A 15274-nucleotide genomic window follows, 5' to 3' on the forward strand; every position below is an offset into this window, starting at 1 on the left:
GCCATGACAGCACAGAAGTGGGGACTGAGTTTGCACACACTGCAGGGAGATTTGCTGTCACAATAATGGATCTCATGGGGCTTTGGGTGGCTGATCAGAGAAGTATTTCACAGCTTGCCCCATTTCCCTTCTTGCTTCAGAGGTGTTTTATAAAATAAAACTAATACTTTATAAAATGAAAACAATAATTCATCAAATTAAGGGCCCAGAATATCCAAATTGCTCTGTAGAAGAGTCCCTCAGGTTACCAAGTACCAACTCAAAGCAGAGCAAAGACTGAACTCTCATTTCCCATAAATCCACTGAAATCCTGCCCTGCACTGCAGCAGCTTTGGGATCATCCTGCCTGGCAGAGCTCTCCATACCTCAGTAGCAATGGTCTTTTTCAGGATTCTCCTTCCATCAAAGCCCCAATTGATGATGAAGAAATTACATTGATTTTGGGTGTTCTTCCCTGCTGACAGCCTCCTCCCCCCTCCTCCCCAGCCCCCTTTCTACAGCCACCATGGAGATCTGGAGGATTCAGACCCAGGAGATCCTCAGGTCACAGCTCAGGAGTCTTTGAGGAAAACACAATTCTCAGAACTGGCAGAAGACCTACAAACAAGCTGACTCATTTCAGACATGCCTCAATCTCCACCTCAGCAAGCCTGGTTAAGTTCTTAGGAAACAACCCAGAAAGCAATGCAAACCCCAAACCAGAAACCAGAGTTGCAGACAACCATCTTTGCAAATTTAGTTTCTAACCTGGCTTCCTTTCTTTCAGGCATGGAGCAGCTCTTTGGGAAGCTCTGTGAACCCCTTGGTTTGTCATGGCTGCTCCTGGGCAGTGATGGCACAGGCAGCTTCCCTAAAAGAAAGGTCAGCCACGAGGTCACTCCCTGTGGACCAGAGCTCAGGTATGGACCTGTCCATTAACCTTTATCTAGCAGCACATTCCACATCCTGTAAGTGGGCAGCATAGTGAAATTTCTGCCTAAAGTGATCATTGTTAATATTTTCTGTATTGTTATAAAAATATCCTTACTTTCAGGAATTTGCCTACAAAGTTCTGGGCTTACACCACGAAATTATGCAATATTGCAAGGGATACTGAAATATATACATATTTTGAAATGTGAATGTGTATGATAAAGCAAGGAATCGATGGATATTTAATAACTGACATACAGCATTCTGGTTTTTTCAACCCAAGGACCTTCCAACTCTCCAACAGCCAGGGAAGCTGTGGCTGCCCCACCCCTGGAAGTGTCCAAGGCTGGGTTGGAAAGGGCTTGGAGCAACCTGGGATAGTGGAATGGGATGAGCTTTAAGGTCCCATTCTGGGATTCTTTACAAACCCTGATTTCCTGCCTGTGATGGGTTTTGTATCAGCCCCCCCAGAATAAAGAAGCCAGATCTCTTTTCCCAGCTCCCTCATTGCACTGGAGGCACAAATTACATTTTACCTTCTGCAAGCTGGGGAGTTGCAACCAGCTCTGGTGCCTTTGGGGTAGGCGGGGAAAGAAGTGTGGCTGATTCTAAATAAAAGTTACTGTCAGATCAACCTTGATAGCAGATAATGGCAGTGATCACATGGGAATAAAGACTCAGGCTCTGGTTTAATCATCACTCCCTATCAGCTGCACCGATGCAGTTCTGCATGACTAAGTCAAATAAATGTTAGGTAACTGAAATTATCTCCTTGCTTTGTACTCCCCCCACCAGTACCCACAGTTTGTTTCGGGGACTTTGAAATAGGGAAATCTGTAAAGGACATCTGTGAGTGCTGATAACAAACAGGACAGGGTTTTTGTGAAGAGGTAGCTGAAGTTAAGCTATGAAAGAGAATTCCAGAGGCAAGAAATAGTCCTAAGGTCATAAAAATCACGTGTGCCTTTGAAAATTTCTATCAAGGCTGTACCCAGCTGCCTAAATTGGCTTCCATTCACTTCACAGGGTCTCTCTAAGTGCTGGAGCACGTGATCTTCAATTCTACTCCCAAAAACTTGGGAGGGGAAAGACCACCAATATTGAAAAAATGACTTTGACACATTACAGAAAGCCCTGTAACTAGTGGTGTGACATTTTCATTTTACAAGATCCCCAAAATCTCATATTGAAACCAATAGGAAGCCTCATGCAGGCAGTCCTGAGGTTTGGCTTGAAATCTTGATCCAGATCCAAGTTATGCTGGTTAGTTTATCCTAAAAGAAAGGATAAATGTGTAGGATCCCAATGTGTTCCAATAAAGCAGCATCCTTAATTTGTTCAGTATCTCAGGTAAATTAAAAATGAATAATTAATTGGACTTTCTCCACAGCTCTGGTTTCTTTTGCAATGCCCCTACCCCTCAGGAGCTGACTGCAAGCTCACACAGGTGATGTTCCTTAAATCCTTAACTCCCAGAAGGACAGAATTGCATCAGAACCTCCACTTTCATCTCACCTCAGCTCACCTCATCTCATCTCTTACCTGGGCCAAGACAAGCTAGGAAACATGACCCCTTTGACACCCAGCAAAAGCTGAAGGAAGGAAACAACATTATTATTATTATTTTAATTTATTTGCTAAATTTCAGACCCATTTGAACAGGTTTCACTCAGGAGTTTTCAGTGTTTGAGTTGGTAATTCTGCCTTTAGCCCCCACAGCAAGCACTACTCTGTGTATTTGAACTGAATTTGATTTAAGTTTAGTTTTAATTTAGGGCAGCCTGCCCAGATTTCTTTCCCCTCTGCTGACAAACTTGGCAATGCTTTTACAGGGCCCAGAGAGCGTTTCAGCCTCTCTTGCAAAGAGCCTTCACACAAAGCACTTTATTTGCCCCAGAACAAATAAACAAGGAGTAAACATCCCTCCTCTTACACACACAGAACATTTCCTTGTCATTCTCTTCCCATTTGTGCCATTTCTACTGCCCAAGTGGGACTTGAGCTTTATGAAAATGTTATGAAAAGGCAAAGCTGCATTTTTGCAATAGTAAGGACTCAAAAAAATAAACTCAAGGTTTTTTGTATGTTTGCATGCACAGCTTGTGGACTCTCTCCAGTTCAGCTGTGTTTGAGGATCCCAACAGTGAAGGGACTGTGCTCTGTTCAAAATGCAGTGAAACCCCAGGAGGGGAGAGCAGGCAGATTGGGGTGGTTTGATTTCCCCGTTTTTTACCTTGAAGAATGCACTTTCTTGAGTTACACATTAAACTGTCAGGAGGCAAAATCAACACTTGGGATTCTACAGGGAGCTGGAAACATTGCTCCACACAGCATGGCCATGCAGAGCTTCTCCCACAGATCTTCAAGTTGTTTCCTTATCTAACCAAGATATGTATAAATATTAACATATTATTCATGGGCAAATAATTCCATGCCACTCCTTGCTGCTGCCTTAGAGTATTCTTGGTTGAAATGAAAATGACAGTCCCTTTGTGAGGCCTTCAATGCATTTTAGGTTAAAAGAATTGAAGAAAAAAAGAAAAGAGAGAAAGGGTAACTTAATTAAGTAAACCTCAAAAATGAAGAAGTGGCCTTTAACTGTTGGTTTTAATGTAGGGGAGCCACCACCACATAAAAACTACTGACTAAACTCTATAGTACTAGCAATTAGTCAAGTCCCACTTGACTTGGGTGAGGTAGGGCTGGGATCCAAAGGATTCCCTCCCTGCTGTGTGCATGGATGGATCTTGTGAGCAGCCTCAAGCTCAGCCCAGGTTGTGCACAAGTCTTGGCCCAAACAAAGTCAGGCCCAGAGTTTGAACCTGAGCAGGATCTCCCTGCAGTGCTGGGAGGTCAGTTTGGCCAGGCTGTTTCTGTTTCCCAAAACTGGTGGGACTGACCTCTTCATTACAGGTGAATTTTTTCATTAAAATGTTCCTTGAGAATATCCCTTGTGCACAAGGAAAAGTGTGTTCCTCCAGAAGAGGATTCTTCTTGCAGAGGGCCAGGCATGCCAGCAGTTGTGGACAAGAAGCCACTGCAAGTGGAACATTGAAAACAGGAGCTTATTCATAAAAATAATGTATTTATATTTACTCCTTTAAAGCCTTTGCTCAGGAGCTTTTTTAAAGTTCAGCTGGATAGAAAATGCCCATTTCAAAACCAAAGCAAAGACTTTAACAGATGTGCCCTGGCGAAGAAAAAGGGTGCAGACACAGCAAGGAATTGAGAAAGGACAGACAGTCATATATGGACACGGGAAAGGAATCTCAAATAAATGTTTGTGGCTGGGAGCTGGAGTTTTTGGGTTACCTGTAATGAGCCTCTGGTTTTGGGGCCTGGCTTATTCCTCTCTTTTTTTCCTGACTGCAGCTTTTGGTGCTTTTTGTGCTACAGCAGTCAGGGGAATCTCACCAGCACCTCGCTCCCTCCAGCAACCAGGGGAGGGATGCATCTCATGAGGAGAACTGTCCCTAAAACTAAGAATTTGGATTTTATTTCTTAGCCATATTAAACCCCATGAAATTTCAGATTGCCAGAGTGGGACAGGGCCATGTTTGTCACACTGAGAGCAGCCTGACAGCAGCTCCTTGTATGCAAAGTCTGGGCAGGGCTGAGTTTGCAGGTGCTGCCTCCTCACACCCGGGTGCTGAAAATCCTCCACTGCATCCCTCAGGATATCAGCACATCCCACTGGGTGGCCACCCTAGTGACAGTTTTATCTCCAGCCTAATTAAAAGCATATTAATTTCAGGCTGTTAGCACATTTGGAAAGATTAGATCAGGCCTTATCCCAGTGATTGTGGCTCAGGAGAGGGCTCAGCCTCAGGAGGCTTTTGTGTCCCTGTGTGTCCCTTTCTGTGCTCTGACAGCCATGCAGGAAAGAAGCTGGAGTGTCCTCATCAAGATCTTTTATTTTCTCTCATGACACTCCAAAACCAAACTAGGAACTGTCCTCCAGACTATCACCGTCTGTTTCCCTTCACATATTGGACACTTGCAAACCATGCCAGGAGTCCCCATGTAAGAGCCTATTAAGATTTCAAAGCCAAGCCTCTGGAAAGAGGAGGGAAAAGCAGAGCTGGGATTCCCTCTGAAGGTGTTTGTGAGGAGGGGCCCTGCCTGGAGGGGTGTGCCATAAGGGGTTTGTGAGGAGAGCTGTGTGGCCCGGCCCAGCAGGATGTGCCATGTCAGTGAAGCAGAGCTGAGATTCCCTCTGCACCCTCTGAAGGTGTTTGTGAGGGGGCTGAGGGGCCCTGCCCAGCAGGATGTGCTGTGTTAGTAATTGTCAGATTTCAAAGCCAAGCCAAGAAAAAAGGAGGGAAAAGCAGAGCTGGGATTCCCTCTGAAGGTGTTTGTGAGGAGGGCTGAGGCCCTGCAGGATGTCCTTTGAGGGGTTTGTGAGGAGGGCTGAGGCCCTGCCCAGGAGGATGCGCCATGCCAGTGAAGCAGAGCTGGGATTCTCTCTGTACCTTCTGAAGGTGTTTGTGAGGGGGCTGAGGCCCAGCAGGAGGATGTGCCATGCCAGTGAAGCAGAGCTGGGATTCTCTCTGGAGGTGTTTGTGAGGGGGCTGAGGCCCTGCAGGATGTCCCTTAAGGGGTTTGTGAGGGGCTGAGGGCCCTGCAGCCTGTCCCATAAGGGTTTGTGAGGGGGCTGAGGCCCTGCAGGATGTCCCTTAAGGGGTTTGTGAGGGGGCTGAGGCCCTGCAGGAGTTCCCATAAGGGTTTGTGAGGGGCTGAGGGCCCTGCAGCCTGTCCCATAAGGGTTTGTGAGGGGGGCTGAGGGCCTGCAGGATGTCCCTTAAGGGGTTTGTGAGAGGGCTGAGGCCCTGCAGGAGTTCCCATAAGGGTTTGTGAGGGGCTGAGGGCCCTGCAGCCTGTCCCATCAGGGTTTGTGAGGGGGGCCCAGCCCTGCCCAGCAGCACGGGCCACGGCAGTGAAGCAGAGCTGGGATTCTCTCTGGAGGTGTTTGTCAGGGGGGCCGAGCCCTGCCCAGCAGCACGTGCCACAGCAGTGAAGCAGAGCTCGGCCGCTTCCCGTGCAGCTGCGAGTGCCCCGAGCAGCCCCGACCCCAGGGGAGCAGCCAGGGCCCCCCAGCTCACCACAAACACCCCCCGAGGGCCAGGCTGCCTCACATCTCACTGAGACACAGAGGGGAAAACTCACATTTCCTAGGAGATCACTCACCTGCCCCAGCCTCAACACTGCCCTTTCTCTCTCTGCCGAGACCTGTACAGTCCATAAAGGAAATCACGAGGGAATTGTTTTTTGCAGTGGATAATTTCAGTTCTTCTTCAAAGCAGCTCTGTCCTGTGCCCCACATGGGCCATGGGAAGGCTACTCAGAGGTGTAAATCAGAAGCAGAGAGGTTTAGGAGTGCAGGAATGGCCTGTCCATGGCTCTCCAGGGAGGTCAGCTCCAGTTCAGGAGCACCTACGCAAATAACTGCCAGGAACTGGGAGAGTGTTTCAGAAGGATCACTCTGGACGTGCTGCTGCCTTGTATTTTTTCCTTAGGCAAGAGGTGCTGCCGTGGTAACAGAAAGGATTCTGGCTTAACTAGAAGTGGTTGTGTGCTTTTTGCACCACTGAGCCTCTTGGAACATGCAGGTGAATTGGCTTGTGTGTATGAAGCAATAGGAATTTCCAACAAAACAACTTTTTATTGTGTGTGCGTGTTTTCTCATCTGCAGAGAAGAATAGCTGTGGTACCCTGCAAGGATTTGACTGAGCTGTGTATTTCACAGAGCTGACATTACTGCTGAAGACATTAACTTAGAAAGGCTTCGCTTTTTTCATGACTCACGCCAGAAACTATTTTCCCGTAGGTTTGTTCTGAGTGATTAAGATAGGTTTGCTTGCATATAAATGCTGTTCTACACATATAGATATATATATTACCTTCATCAGGGAAAGCTCCCACACTTTCCCTTGTTTATGCACATTATGCATAACATAGGTTCCAAGTTAAATGTCACAGCCCTTATTTACAAGGTAAGCAATGAAGATAACCCAATTTAAAACTCATTTTCAGTGCTGCCCATCTCACCCTTCATGGAGAACACTGGACAAGAGGAGTTGAGGCCACCACCCTGTCTGCTGTGAGCTTCCCAGCTTGTCCACCTGGGAATTGTAAAATTCCACGTACAGGTAGGAAATTACATTTAGTATTTCAGTCAGTGAGGTAGAAATGGGGGCAGCACCTCAGAAGCTGCTTCTCAACCACTCCCTGATTTTCAGCCCAGACACATGGCACGTTTGGAGCTGTCGGAGCAGGCAGCAGGCTCCCTCAGAGCCCGAGCCCAGGCAGGGAACAGCGTGCTCTGGCCACGCTGCCTCCATCCTGCCTGCCCCAGCTCGCCCTGAACACCTTCCTGGCTGCCCCAAAAATCCCTTCTTGCTACTCAAAGGATGCAAAGGGAACGTGGAGCAAAGCACACAACAATTCTTCAGTCTCTGAAGCCGTTAAAAATATTTTGGATAAAGGTACATATATGCACAGCTGGAGCTCCAGTGAACACCTTCTTGTTTCTCATGCTAATTTTATATTGTTCCTAAAGCAGAGCCTGATTTTTCTCTTTGTGAAAGGAGAATTTTAATCCTGGTCCTATTCATTAATCATATCAAAACCCAAGGTATGCAGATATTATTTTTTCAGTAATTTTAAGGTGCTGGTGTATTAGTAAAAGGTTAAGAAATGCAAAAGAGCTGTAAAGGGTTTGGGTTTTTTTCTTGAAGTGTTTGGTTTCCTCACATTATTGCAGACTACATATATCTTTATTTCTCAGTAAGAGCAGACTGTGGCCCTGAACCTCTACAATTCCAAATACAAGCAAAGATAATGACTTTTTAAAAGTAAAGAACAAATTGTTCCACAAAAAATGAGCACAATCACAAAAAGAAGCATAAACTTCTCCTGCCTAGTGGTGGCTTCCAAGACGTCAGACATTTTGTAAACCAGCAATCGGATCCAGACCACGCAGAATTGGGACGGTCCTGCTTTTCCTGTTCATTTTTCCACTATGTGAGTGTCCAAAACTCTCAGAAATAAAGGATTACTGTCTAGGGGTTCAGAAAGTCATATTTTCATAGACCAGTTCTTTCTGACAGGTAACCCCAGCAAGCACACAAGCAGTTCCATTAAATATCACGGCCTTAAGTTTAGAAATGTATCCCACATCCCAAGCCCAACTGTTTGTTTGTTTTCAGGAGTGTTTTCAGTGCTGCTGTGGCCCAGAGTTTAGATCAGTGGTTTAGCTGCCTACACCTCATTTCGAGGTTGTAAGCAAGAGACCCAGTTTGGTTTAGTGTTTAGCAAATTATCTTCACCCTTTTGCCACTAAATCACTGTACAAGCACAAGCAAACCACTCAGCTCTTCCTCTCCTTCCCCTTATTCAAATGTACCCAGACCATGACTTGTGAGATGACTGTGAGGAGTGAAGATCAGCCCATGAACATGGACAGAAAATTCTCCAACCAAGGTCACAGCATGAATTGTGAGTATAGAGATGAGATTTGAGTATTACCAAAATCTTTCTGGATGGAAGAAGCATGGAATGGTGCCTGTGGTTTTCTATCCAAAACAGCTGGAAAGAAATGCTGTTCCCCAGAACAGAAATCTGCTCAGAGATCACCCTGGTGTAATATGGACTTAGCAGGTCTGAGGCAAGTCCTTCAGCCTCTGGGCTTACAAAATGTGCTGGGCCAAGAATTGGGAAAATAGAAAAAGATTATTTAACTTCACCCCATTTCAAAATGTATTAAGGATGTATTTCTGCGTTTAAAAATTTTATTTGACTTCCCCATCTGTGTTTCACTTGGTTCACACATTCAAGCCATTTTCTGGAGTTGTGAACAACAACTTTTAAATCAGAGTTCAGACCCTTAAATAATCATAAACTATCAGAAACTTGGCCTTTTCAGAAAAACACAAATATACAGCAAGTCAGTAACTGAGGCATCCTGCTTCTAGTGTAAATAGTATCAGTAATTTTATGTGCAGTGCTTTAGAGGTATTGAGGAGATATTTCCTTAAACGATGTTGGGATCATAATCTACAGGGGTTCCACATCTTTGTACTTCAGGCATCTCAACCAAAGCAGCCAAAAACTGGGTCAAGGCAACAATCCAAAATTTTAGTGGTGAGCCTCCAAAATTCAAGACACTCAGGGAATGCGTGTTGGGGAATAATATGAGAATGCTGCAGGAAAAAAAAAAAAAAAAAGACATATTTAATTTGTATCCAATATTAATATTTCAAAAATTGGTACTGTCAGTTTGGAATAAAAGCCTGGGTTTGAAGTGCCTGTGAAAGCCAAGGCAGCCTCAGAGCTCAGCCGCTGTCTGATGCCCTCGGTTCCCGAGTTGCCAGGAGGCACTGCGGAGGGCTGGCCGCCCCAAATCCACAGGCACCCACAGGGAGCTTTGGGATGCCGCTGTCGAGGAGTCTCCCCCGGGTTTCTCTGGATCCCGGAGTATGGGAATGTGGGTTGGCAAGAACCCCGTGTCTGGGAGCTGCCGAGCTGCCCCGCAGGCTTCCCAAATTCGGGCTCGCCGCCGCCCCTTCTGATAGGATGGAGAAAACTGGGAAGCGTATCTCAGCTTGAAAACTCAGAATTCGGGAGCCAAGTCCCACAAAATTTCACCCTGTTGCTCCTGGGCAGCTGCTGCAGGGAGATGAGATGCAGCTGGAGCTGATAAAGGGAACCAGCCTGGTTGGGGGCACCTGCAGAGTCACCAGGTGCCTCTGAGACTCCTTGCTCAGCACCATTTTGGGGTAGTTTAACAGAGAACTGCTGCTTTGAGTAGCTAAAGTTTATAATTATATGTTTTTTTAGGACCTGGGCTGCCTTTCAGCATGCTTGAGACCGGGGAGTGTGACAACCCAGTCTGCCCAGTGATGGAAAGTTAGAAACTGGAAATGTACCTGGATGCCACCCTGAGTCAGCCCAAACCGAAGCATCTCTACAAAACACCTAGATGTGAACAAACTGCCGTCCTCTGACAAAAATATTCCGTCTGAGAATTTCTGACCAGCTGCGGCGGTAAACACCTCCAGGGTGTCCTTTTTGTCTGATACAGGGCAAAAATTATTCGGGTGCCTGTTGCTCGGGGTGGAAAAATGAGGGAATGGAATAGTAAATTAAAGGGGTTGGAACAAAAAGCAGCTGATTGTCTGAGCACGGCTGGCCAAGCTGCGTTCAGGTATCTGTGTGAGAATGGACGAAATGCCCGTGGCAGGGGCCGCAGCCACGCTGTGGACCCTCTGGTCCCCTTTCCCTCACTGAGCGGACTTTACACTTGTGGGGCTTTACACTTGTGTTTATTTTCCTGCGTGCCCTCGATGGGGTTTGTCCGGGCACCTCTCCTTGTCCTGCTCCTGGGCCTTTCTGCCCTCGCCGTGGGCCCCGCGGAGCGCGATCCCCTCGGGGAGCCGGGGCCTCCGCGGGCGGCGATGGAGGCGCGGAGTTCCCGGCGGGCCGGCCGCCTCCCCGCCCTCCTTCCTTCCATCCTCCCTCCCTCTCTCCCTCCCTCCCTCGGCGGCGTGTTTGGGAGGGAAGGAGGGGGTGGAAGCCGGGCCGGGGCGGCCAGCAGGCAATTTGCATGAGAGACAGACTGGGAATGAGCTGGAGTGGGCGCCTCTCCGCGCACACAGAGCGGGGCAGGAGGGGGAGGAGGAGGGAGCTGCTGCCGCCGCCGCCGGGGAGAGGCGGCGAACTCCGGGCAAAGTTTGGAGCCGCGGGCCCGCGGCGCTGAGGCAGCGGCGGGCGGGGAGCGGCCGGGCCGGGCCGGGCAGGGCCGCGCGGTGTGAGGCGGCGGCGGCGGGCAGAGCGCGGGGGGCGGCGGGCAGAGCGCGGAGCCGGCGGCGGGCGCTGCCGGCACAGCCAGCATGTCCTCCATCCTGCCCTTCACTCCTCCCATCGTCAAGCGGCTCCTGGGCTGGAAGAAAGGCGAGCAGAACGGGCAGGAGGAGAAATGGTGCGAGAAGGCGGTGAAGAGCCTGGTGAAGAAGCTGAAGAAGACGGGGCAGCTGGACGAGCTGGAGAAGGCGATCACCACGCAGAACATCAACACCAAGTGCATCACCATCCCCAGGTACCGGGGTGCGGAGGGCGCGGCCCCGGGGCCCGGCGGGGTGCGGGGGAGCCGCGGGACCCTCAGGGACCCCCGAGCTCCGGCACGGCCGGGACGGGGCTCGTTCGGCGTCCCGGCCCTGCCGCGCTCGCTGCGGTGTTGGTCCTCTCTGCCTGCTCCTTATCTAGTTCAGAAAAACCCCGTAACTGGCTACAGAATTGAATTACTCTCTAGTAACCAGAGAGAAAACGTAGTGGAGAAAATATGCCTCGGGCCGAGATCATAAAAAAGAAAAAAAAAAAAGTTGGAAGCGCTGCGGATCAGTTCCACTCACTGAGGGTGCTCTCATTGTCAGAAGTTTCAGCGTGTTCTCAAGTGCTGTTGCATTACGATTTTCTTGTGATTAGTGCGTCAGGAAAACGGTTTTGTTTGGGTTGTTTGGCTTCTTCCTTATTACTCCTCTGAAGGGGTGATTTAGAGCCCTGCTCTGCTGATGTTTTCGAGTTACTTTTTAAATCGGGAATGCAAATGGCAGAGTTGAAGGAGGTCGTTCGGAGTGCAAAAACACCCCACACATGTGAGGGTGAATAGAACTGATTTTTTCCTCCATTTTTTGAATGAACATAGATTTTATTTTTAGTCTGCATTCCGAACTCGATCCATAGGGCCATCATAAATCATAAAAGACGTGTATAAAACTATCCCACCTAAGAATAATTTTCCAAGTAACTTTCAAATGGCTGCCCACAAGTGGTGTTTTATTGCTGCAGATTGTTGATTTCTCTGAGCTCAGCCAGATGACTGCTGGGTCTGTTCCTGATTGTTGTTTGAGAGTACTTTTTTTTTTTTTTAAAGCAAAGGCCAAAGTTCATTCCAAATATTTGAATGCTGCATAATTGTGTGCTTCTGCGTGAGAAGATATCTGTGTGTGTGTGTGTATTCATGCTTCTCTCTGGCACAAACAAATGTATGCTTTCTTGGTTGTCAGAATGATTTAATATGCAGGAGCTGATACAAAGCAGCATCTGTTGCATGAAAAAGTGAAGCAAGTAGCTTAGAAATGTGGATGTTTGGAGCTCCTAAAATTTTCTCCCAACAACTGCAGTGTTTTTTTAAAAGGAAAAATAAAGCCTCCTTATCTTTTTTGGTGCTGAATGACTGTGGCTAAGATTATGGCCAGTAATGCAAATGAGAGCTCTCAGCCTTTGTTAGAGTTGCTCCGGCTTCTACTTGAAGCAGAAATCAAAACCTGTAGATCCACCACACAATACAAACGCCTTAAAACCTATATTTTTAAAGTTCTTGGTGAGCAGCTTGCTTTCCACGTACTTAATTCACTGTTTAAAGCACTTCCCTGAAATATTTGCCATTTGAAAAGAAGAAAATTGCTGGAGCAGCCCTGCTGCTGTGACCTGGGTATTGTGTCTGGCTGATGCTGACCCGTTAGGGAGCAGAGCATGAAGGCCCCTGGAACTTCTGTGACTCCTAACGAGGTGGTTTAGATAAGGAAGGATTTGCTATTTTATGATTTAAAGGAAGAAAAGAGTTGGGCCAAACACAATGCTGTATTAAAGAAAAAAAAAAGTAGATGTTGAAAATAAATAACAACACAAACATAGATCACAAGTGATGAATACTCACCTTCAGAGATTGCCCTGGCTGTTCCTCCTCTGTTAATGAAAATATGTGCAGAAATTAAAACATTTCATGTTCATTTATGACACTGAGCCTGGATCCTGCAGATCTTACACCTCGGTATGGGGGAGGCATCAGCCTGTTTGGTGGGAGCCCCTTGTAGCTTGGCATTATTTTTAAACACAACTTCATGTCTGCTTCTTTATTGTTTAGAAATGACCGTGGTTAGGTTTTCTGCACTGAGATGTTCACATCTGTGTGTCAGAGGTTGGGGAATGCAGCATTGAAAGATCTCTCTGAAGTCAGTGCAGAGCTGCAGCTCTGACCAGGCCTTGTGACTTTAAGAGCTGTGCCTTTTCCTCTGGGCTGCACTGCTTGTCCTAATGTATCTGTGAATCTGATTACTGTGTCATCTGAAATTAGTGTTTGCAAGACGATTTTAGCCTGGTTTTAGTTTGCTGTTTGTTATTTTCATTTAATAATTTTAACGTATGTCATTTTACTATTTACTCACATAATATGTTGGGGAGGGGGGAGAGGGGGAAAAGCATCATTAAGGATTAGCTCATGTTGTGCATTGTCTGTAATGCATCAGTAGACTGAATTACAGTGGAGCCATGCCAGTGATGACTCTGGCCCAGCAGGAGCAGGGTAAGTCCAAAATTAGCTATTGTATCCATGAGACAGAGCAAGTTTCACATGGAAAAGGGCTCGAGCTTTGCAGAAACGTTGCTTGTGGGAATGAGGGCTATGCAGCAAATTCCTGGACTGATCAGGTGGGATTGTTTGAAGAAAGGACAGGAAAAAAATATTTGTTTTGTTGTAGGGCTGAGGAATTAGAATAACAAATGTATTCCTGCTGTCGTGTTTATCTGCTGGGATCTGGAAGCATGTACTGCATGCTATCTCCTAACAGATTAGTAAACAGGGATTAGTTTATTTGCTTGTGTATTTGCTCAGCATGTGTTATTTCTCCAAGTGCTCAATTTCTGAGGTGTGACAGACACCCCAGGTTTTCTGCTGGGAGAACCTGTGGCAGACAGCAAAAGGCTGGAGAGGCCTTCAAGGGTTTCAGTGTGACTCTCCTGGCAAGAAGGATTTTTCCTTCTTGTTTTTACTGCTGGAGGAGGAAGTCATTTCCACCTGCCCAACTCTGGTCTCAGACCATCTGATGGTTTCTGGTGCTGCTGCTGCACAGGGGAGCTCCTTCAGAGCTCTTCCTTCCCTCCTGCTCTGGGCACAGCTGCCAAGGCCCACCCTGCCCCAGCAGGACCTTTCTTTAAACCTTTGTGCCCTTTGGTGTCAGAGCTGACCTGGTGAGTCCGGGTCTCCCTGGCAGAAAGGTTTTTTCATCCTCTATTGGGTGATAAAAGTTGAGAGCACACATTCTTCTGCCCATTAAAATGCATCCTTTGTCACAGTTGCTTATCTTGCAAGCCCAGCTTTCAGGATGAGCATTTTTATCACTTTTCAGACCAAGCTGGGCACAAGTGTGCCATTAACACCTACCCAGCACAGGCAGCTGGGTGTTTGTGGCTTCTCTGCTTTGCTCTGTGAGCAGGCAATGATCTGCTCCAGCTGCTCGCAGGATTTTGGTGCCTCTGTTCTCTTCAGAGACCCAAAAACGGGGTAAGAATGGCCCCTACATCTGACATTAGTACAAACCTGCAAAAATCTGAGTTTCTAGCACTGTTCTGAGCAGAAGTGAGGCCGCTTTGTGCACCTGAGAAACCAGCAGCTTTGCCCTGGAAATGAAGTGTGATGAGTGTTCAACTCAACATTTTTAGGGTCTGATCTGCAGAAACCAGACACGTGATGGGCACTCAGTAATTTCTACAAGCTGGGCAGTATCTGTAGTCCTGCTTTATGAGATAGAGCTTTGTTTCAAGAGCTTTAGTGGTGCTACATACACAGACATAAATCTCCTGACGTTTTGTAATATATTTTCATATGCACATTTTTCTTTTGAACTCATTACTGTATTTATTTGTTTTGGTATCACCAGTGGTTTTAGGGGAGCCAGGATTCCTGTATGGAAGGAACACCTTCTTTTAAGTGGTGGGTTGTATTTTTTTTTTTTTTAATTTAGAAAACAGTTTTGCAGAGAGGTGGGTGTTACTTCTTTTGGAACTCATCTGATAAGGGCAGAATGTACCAATTAAAATGGAAACATGGCACATTTGCTTCTTAAAAGCCACCGAACAAGGTGTTCCTTAAATGATTTACATTTTGGTGGGGAAAACCGGGAATAATACACAAGGAACTTAATGAATAAGGATAATAGGGAAGGAACATAAATATTTCAGAAACATCGTGGGTGTGAGTGCAGCTTCAGTTGTGTTGGTTGTTGACCACACAATATTTACAGGACTTGATCATGTTCTTAGGTTTGAGTTGATACCAGGAAAATAGGAAAGCTGTGAGGATGTGAAGTGGCAGAGGCTGTCTGCAAGACCCCGAAGGATGTTGTGTTTCACATCATGGTGTGATTTTGGGGTCATTGGACTTGCTCCTTGTGGGTCCCTTCCAGCTGGGGATATTCTGTGATTCCACACTTCTTTTGGGGCTGCACATCTGATGCAGTAACCAGCAAAGGATCAGTCACAGCTCTGTGTGTCCATGTGAAATTTATTTATTTTTCTATGCCAGTTT

At 46.9% G+C, this 15274-nt stretch overlaps 1 protein-coding gene and 1 long non-coding RNA gene across 5 annotated transcripts in view; both read left to right on the forward strand.

Annotated features, from left to right (window-relative positions):
• The first annotated feature begins 798 nt into the window (after nucleotides 1–798).
• On the forward strand, nucleotides 799–7812 carry LOC135452347 (uncharacterized). Its single transcript, XR_010441593.1, has 3 exons — nucleotides 799–899; nucleotides 6946–7061; nucleotides 7700–7812. It is a non-coding gene; the product is annotated as an uncharacterized LOC135452347 (long non-coding RNA).
• A 1979-nt stretch (nucleotides 7813–9791) lies between these two features.
• The window catches only part of SMAD3 (SMAD family member 3), a 73242-nt gene continuing 67759 nt past the window's right edge, over nucleotides 9792–15274 (forward strand). For 3 of the 4 annotated variants that reach the window (XM_064722721.1, XM_064722722.1, XM_064722723.1), the window contains exon 1: nucleotides 10729–11008. In XM_064722721.1, coding sequence (XP_064578791.1) covers nucleotides 10803–11008 — 206 coding nt within the window. In that variant the 5' untranslated portion in view covers nucleotides 10729–10802. Of the gene's footprint in view, nucleotides 9958–10728; nucleotides 11009–15274 lie in introns of those variants that run through there. The other variant, XM_064722724.1, reaches the window with a different exon arrangement.

Source organism: Zonotrichia leucophrys, chromosome 10 (genome assembly GCF_028769735.1).
Source record: "Zonotrichia leucophrys gambelii isolate GWCS_2022_RI chromosome 10, RI_Zleu_2.0, whole genome shotgun sequence".
NCBI lineage: Eukaryota > Metazoa > Chordata > Aves > Passeriformes > Passerellidae > Zonotrichia > Zonotrichia leucophrys.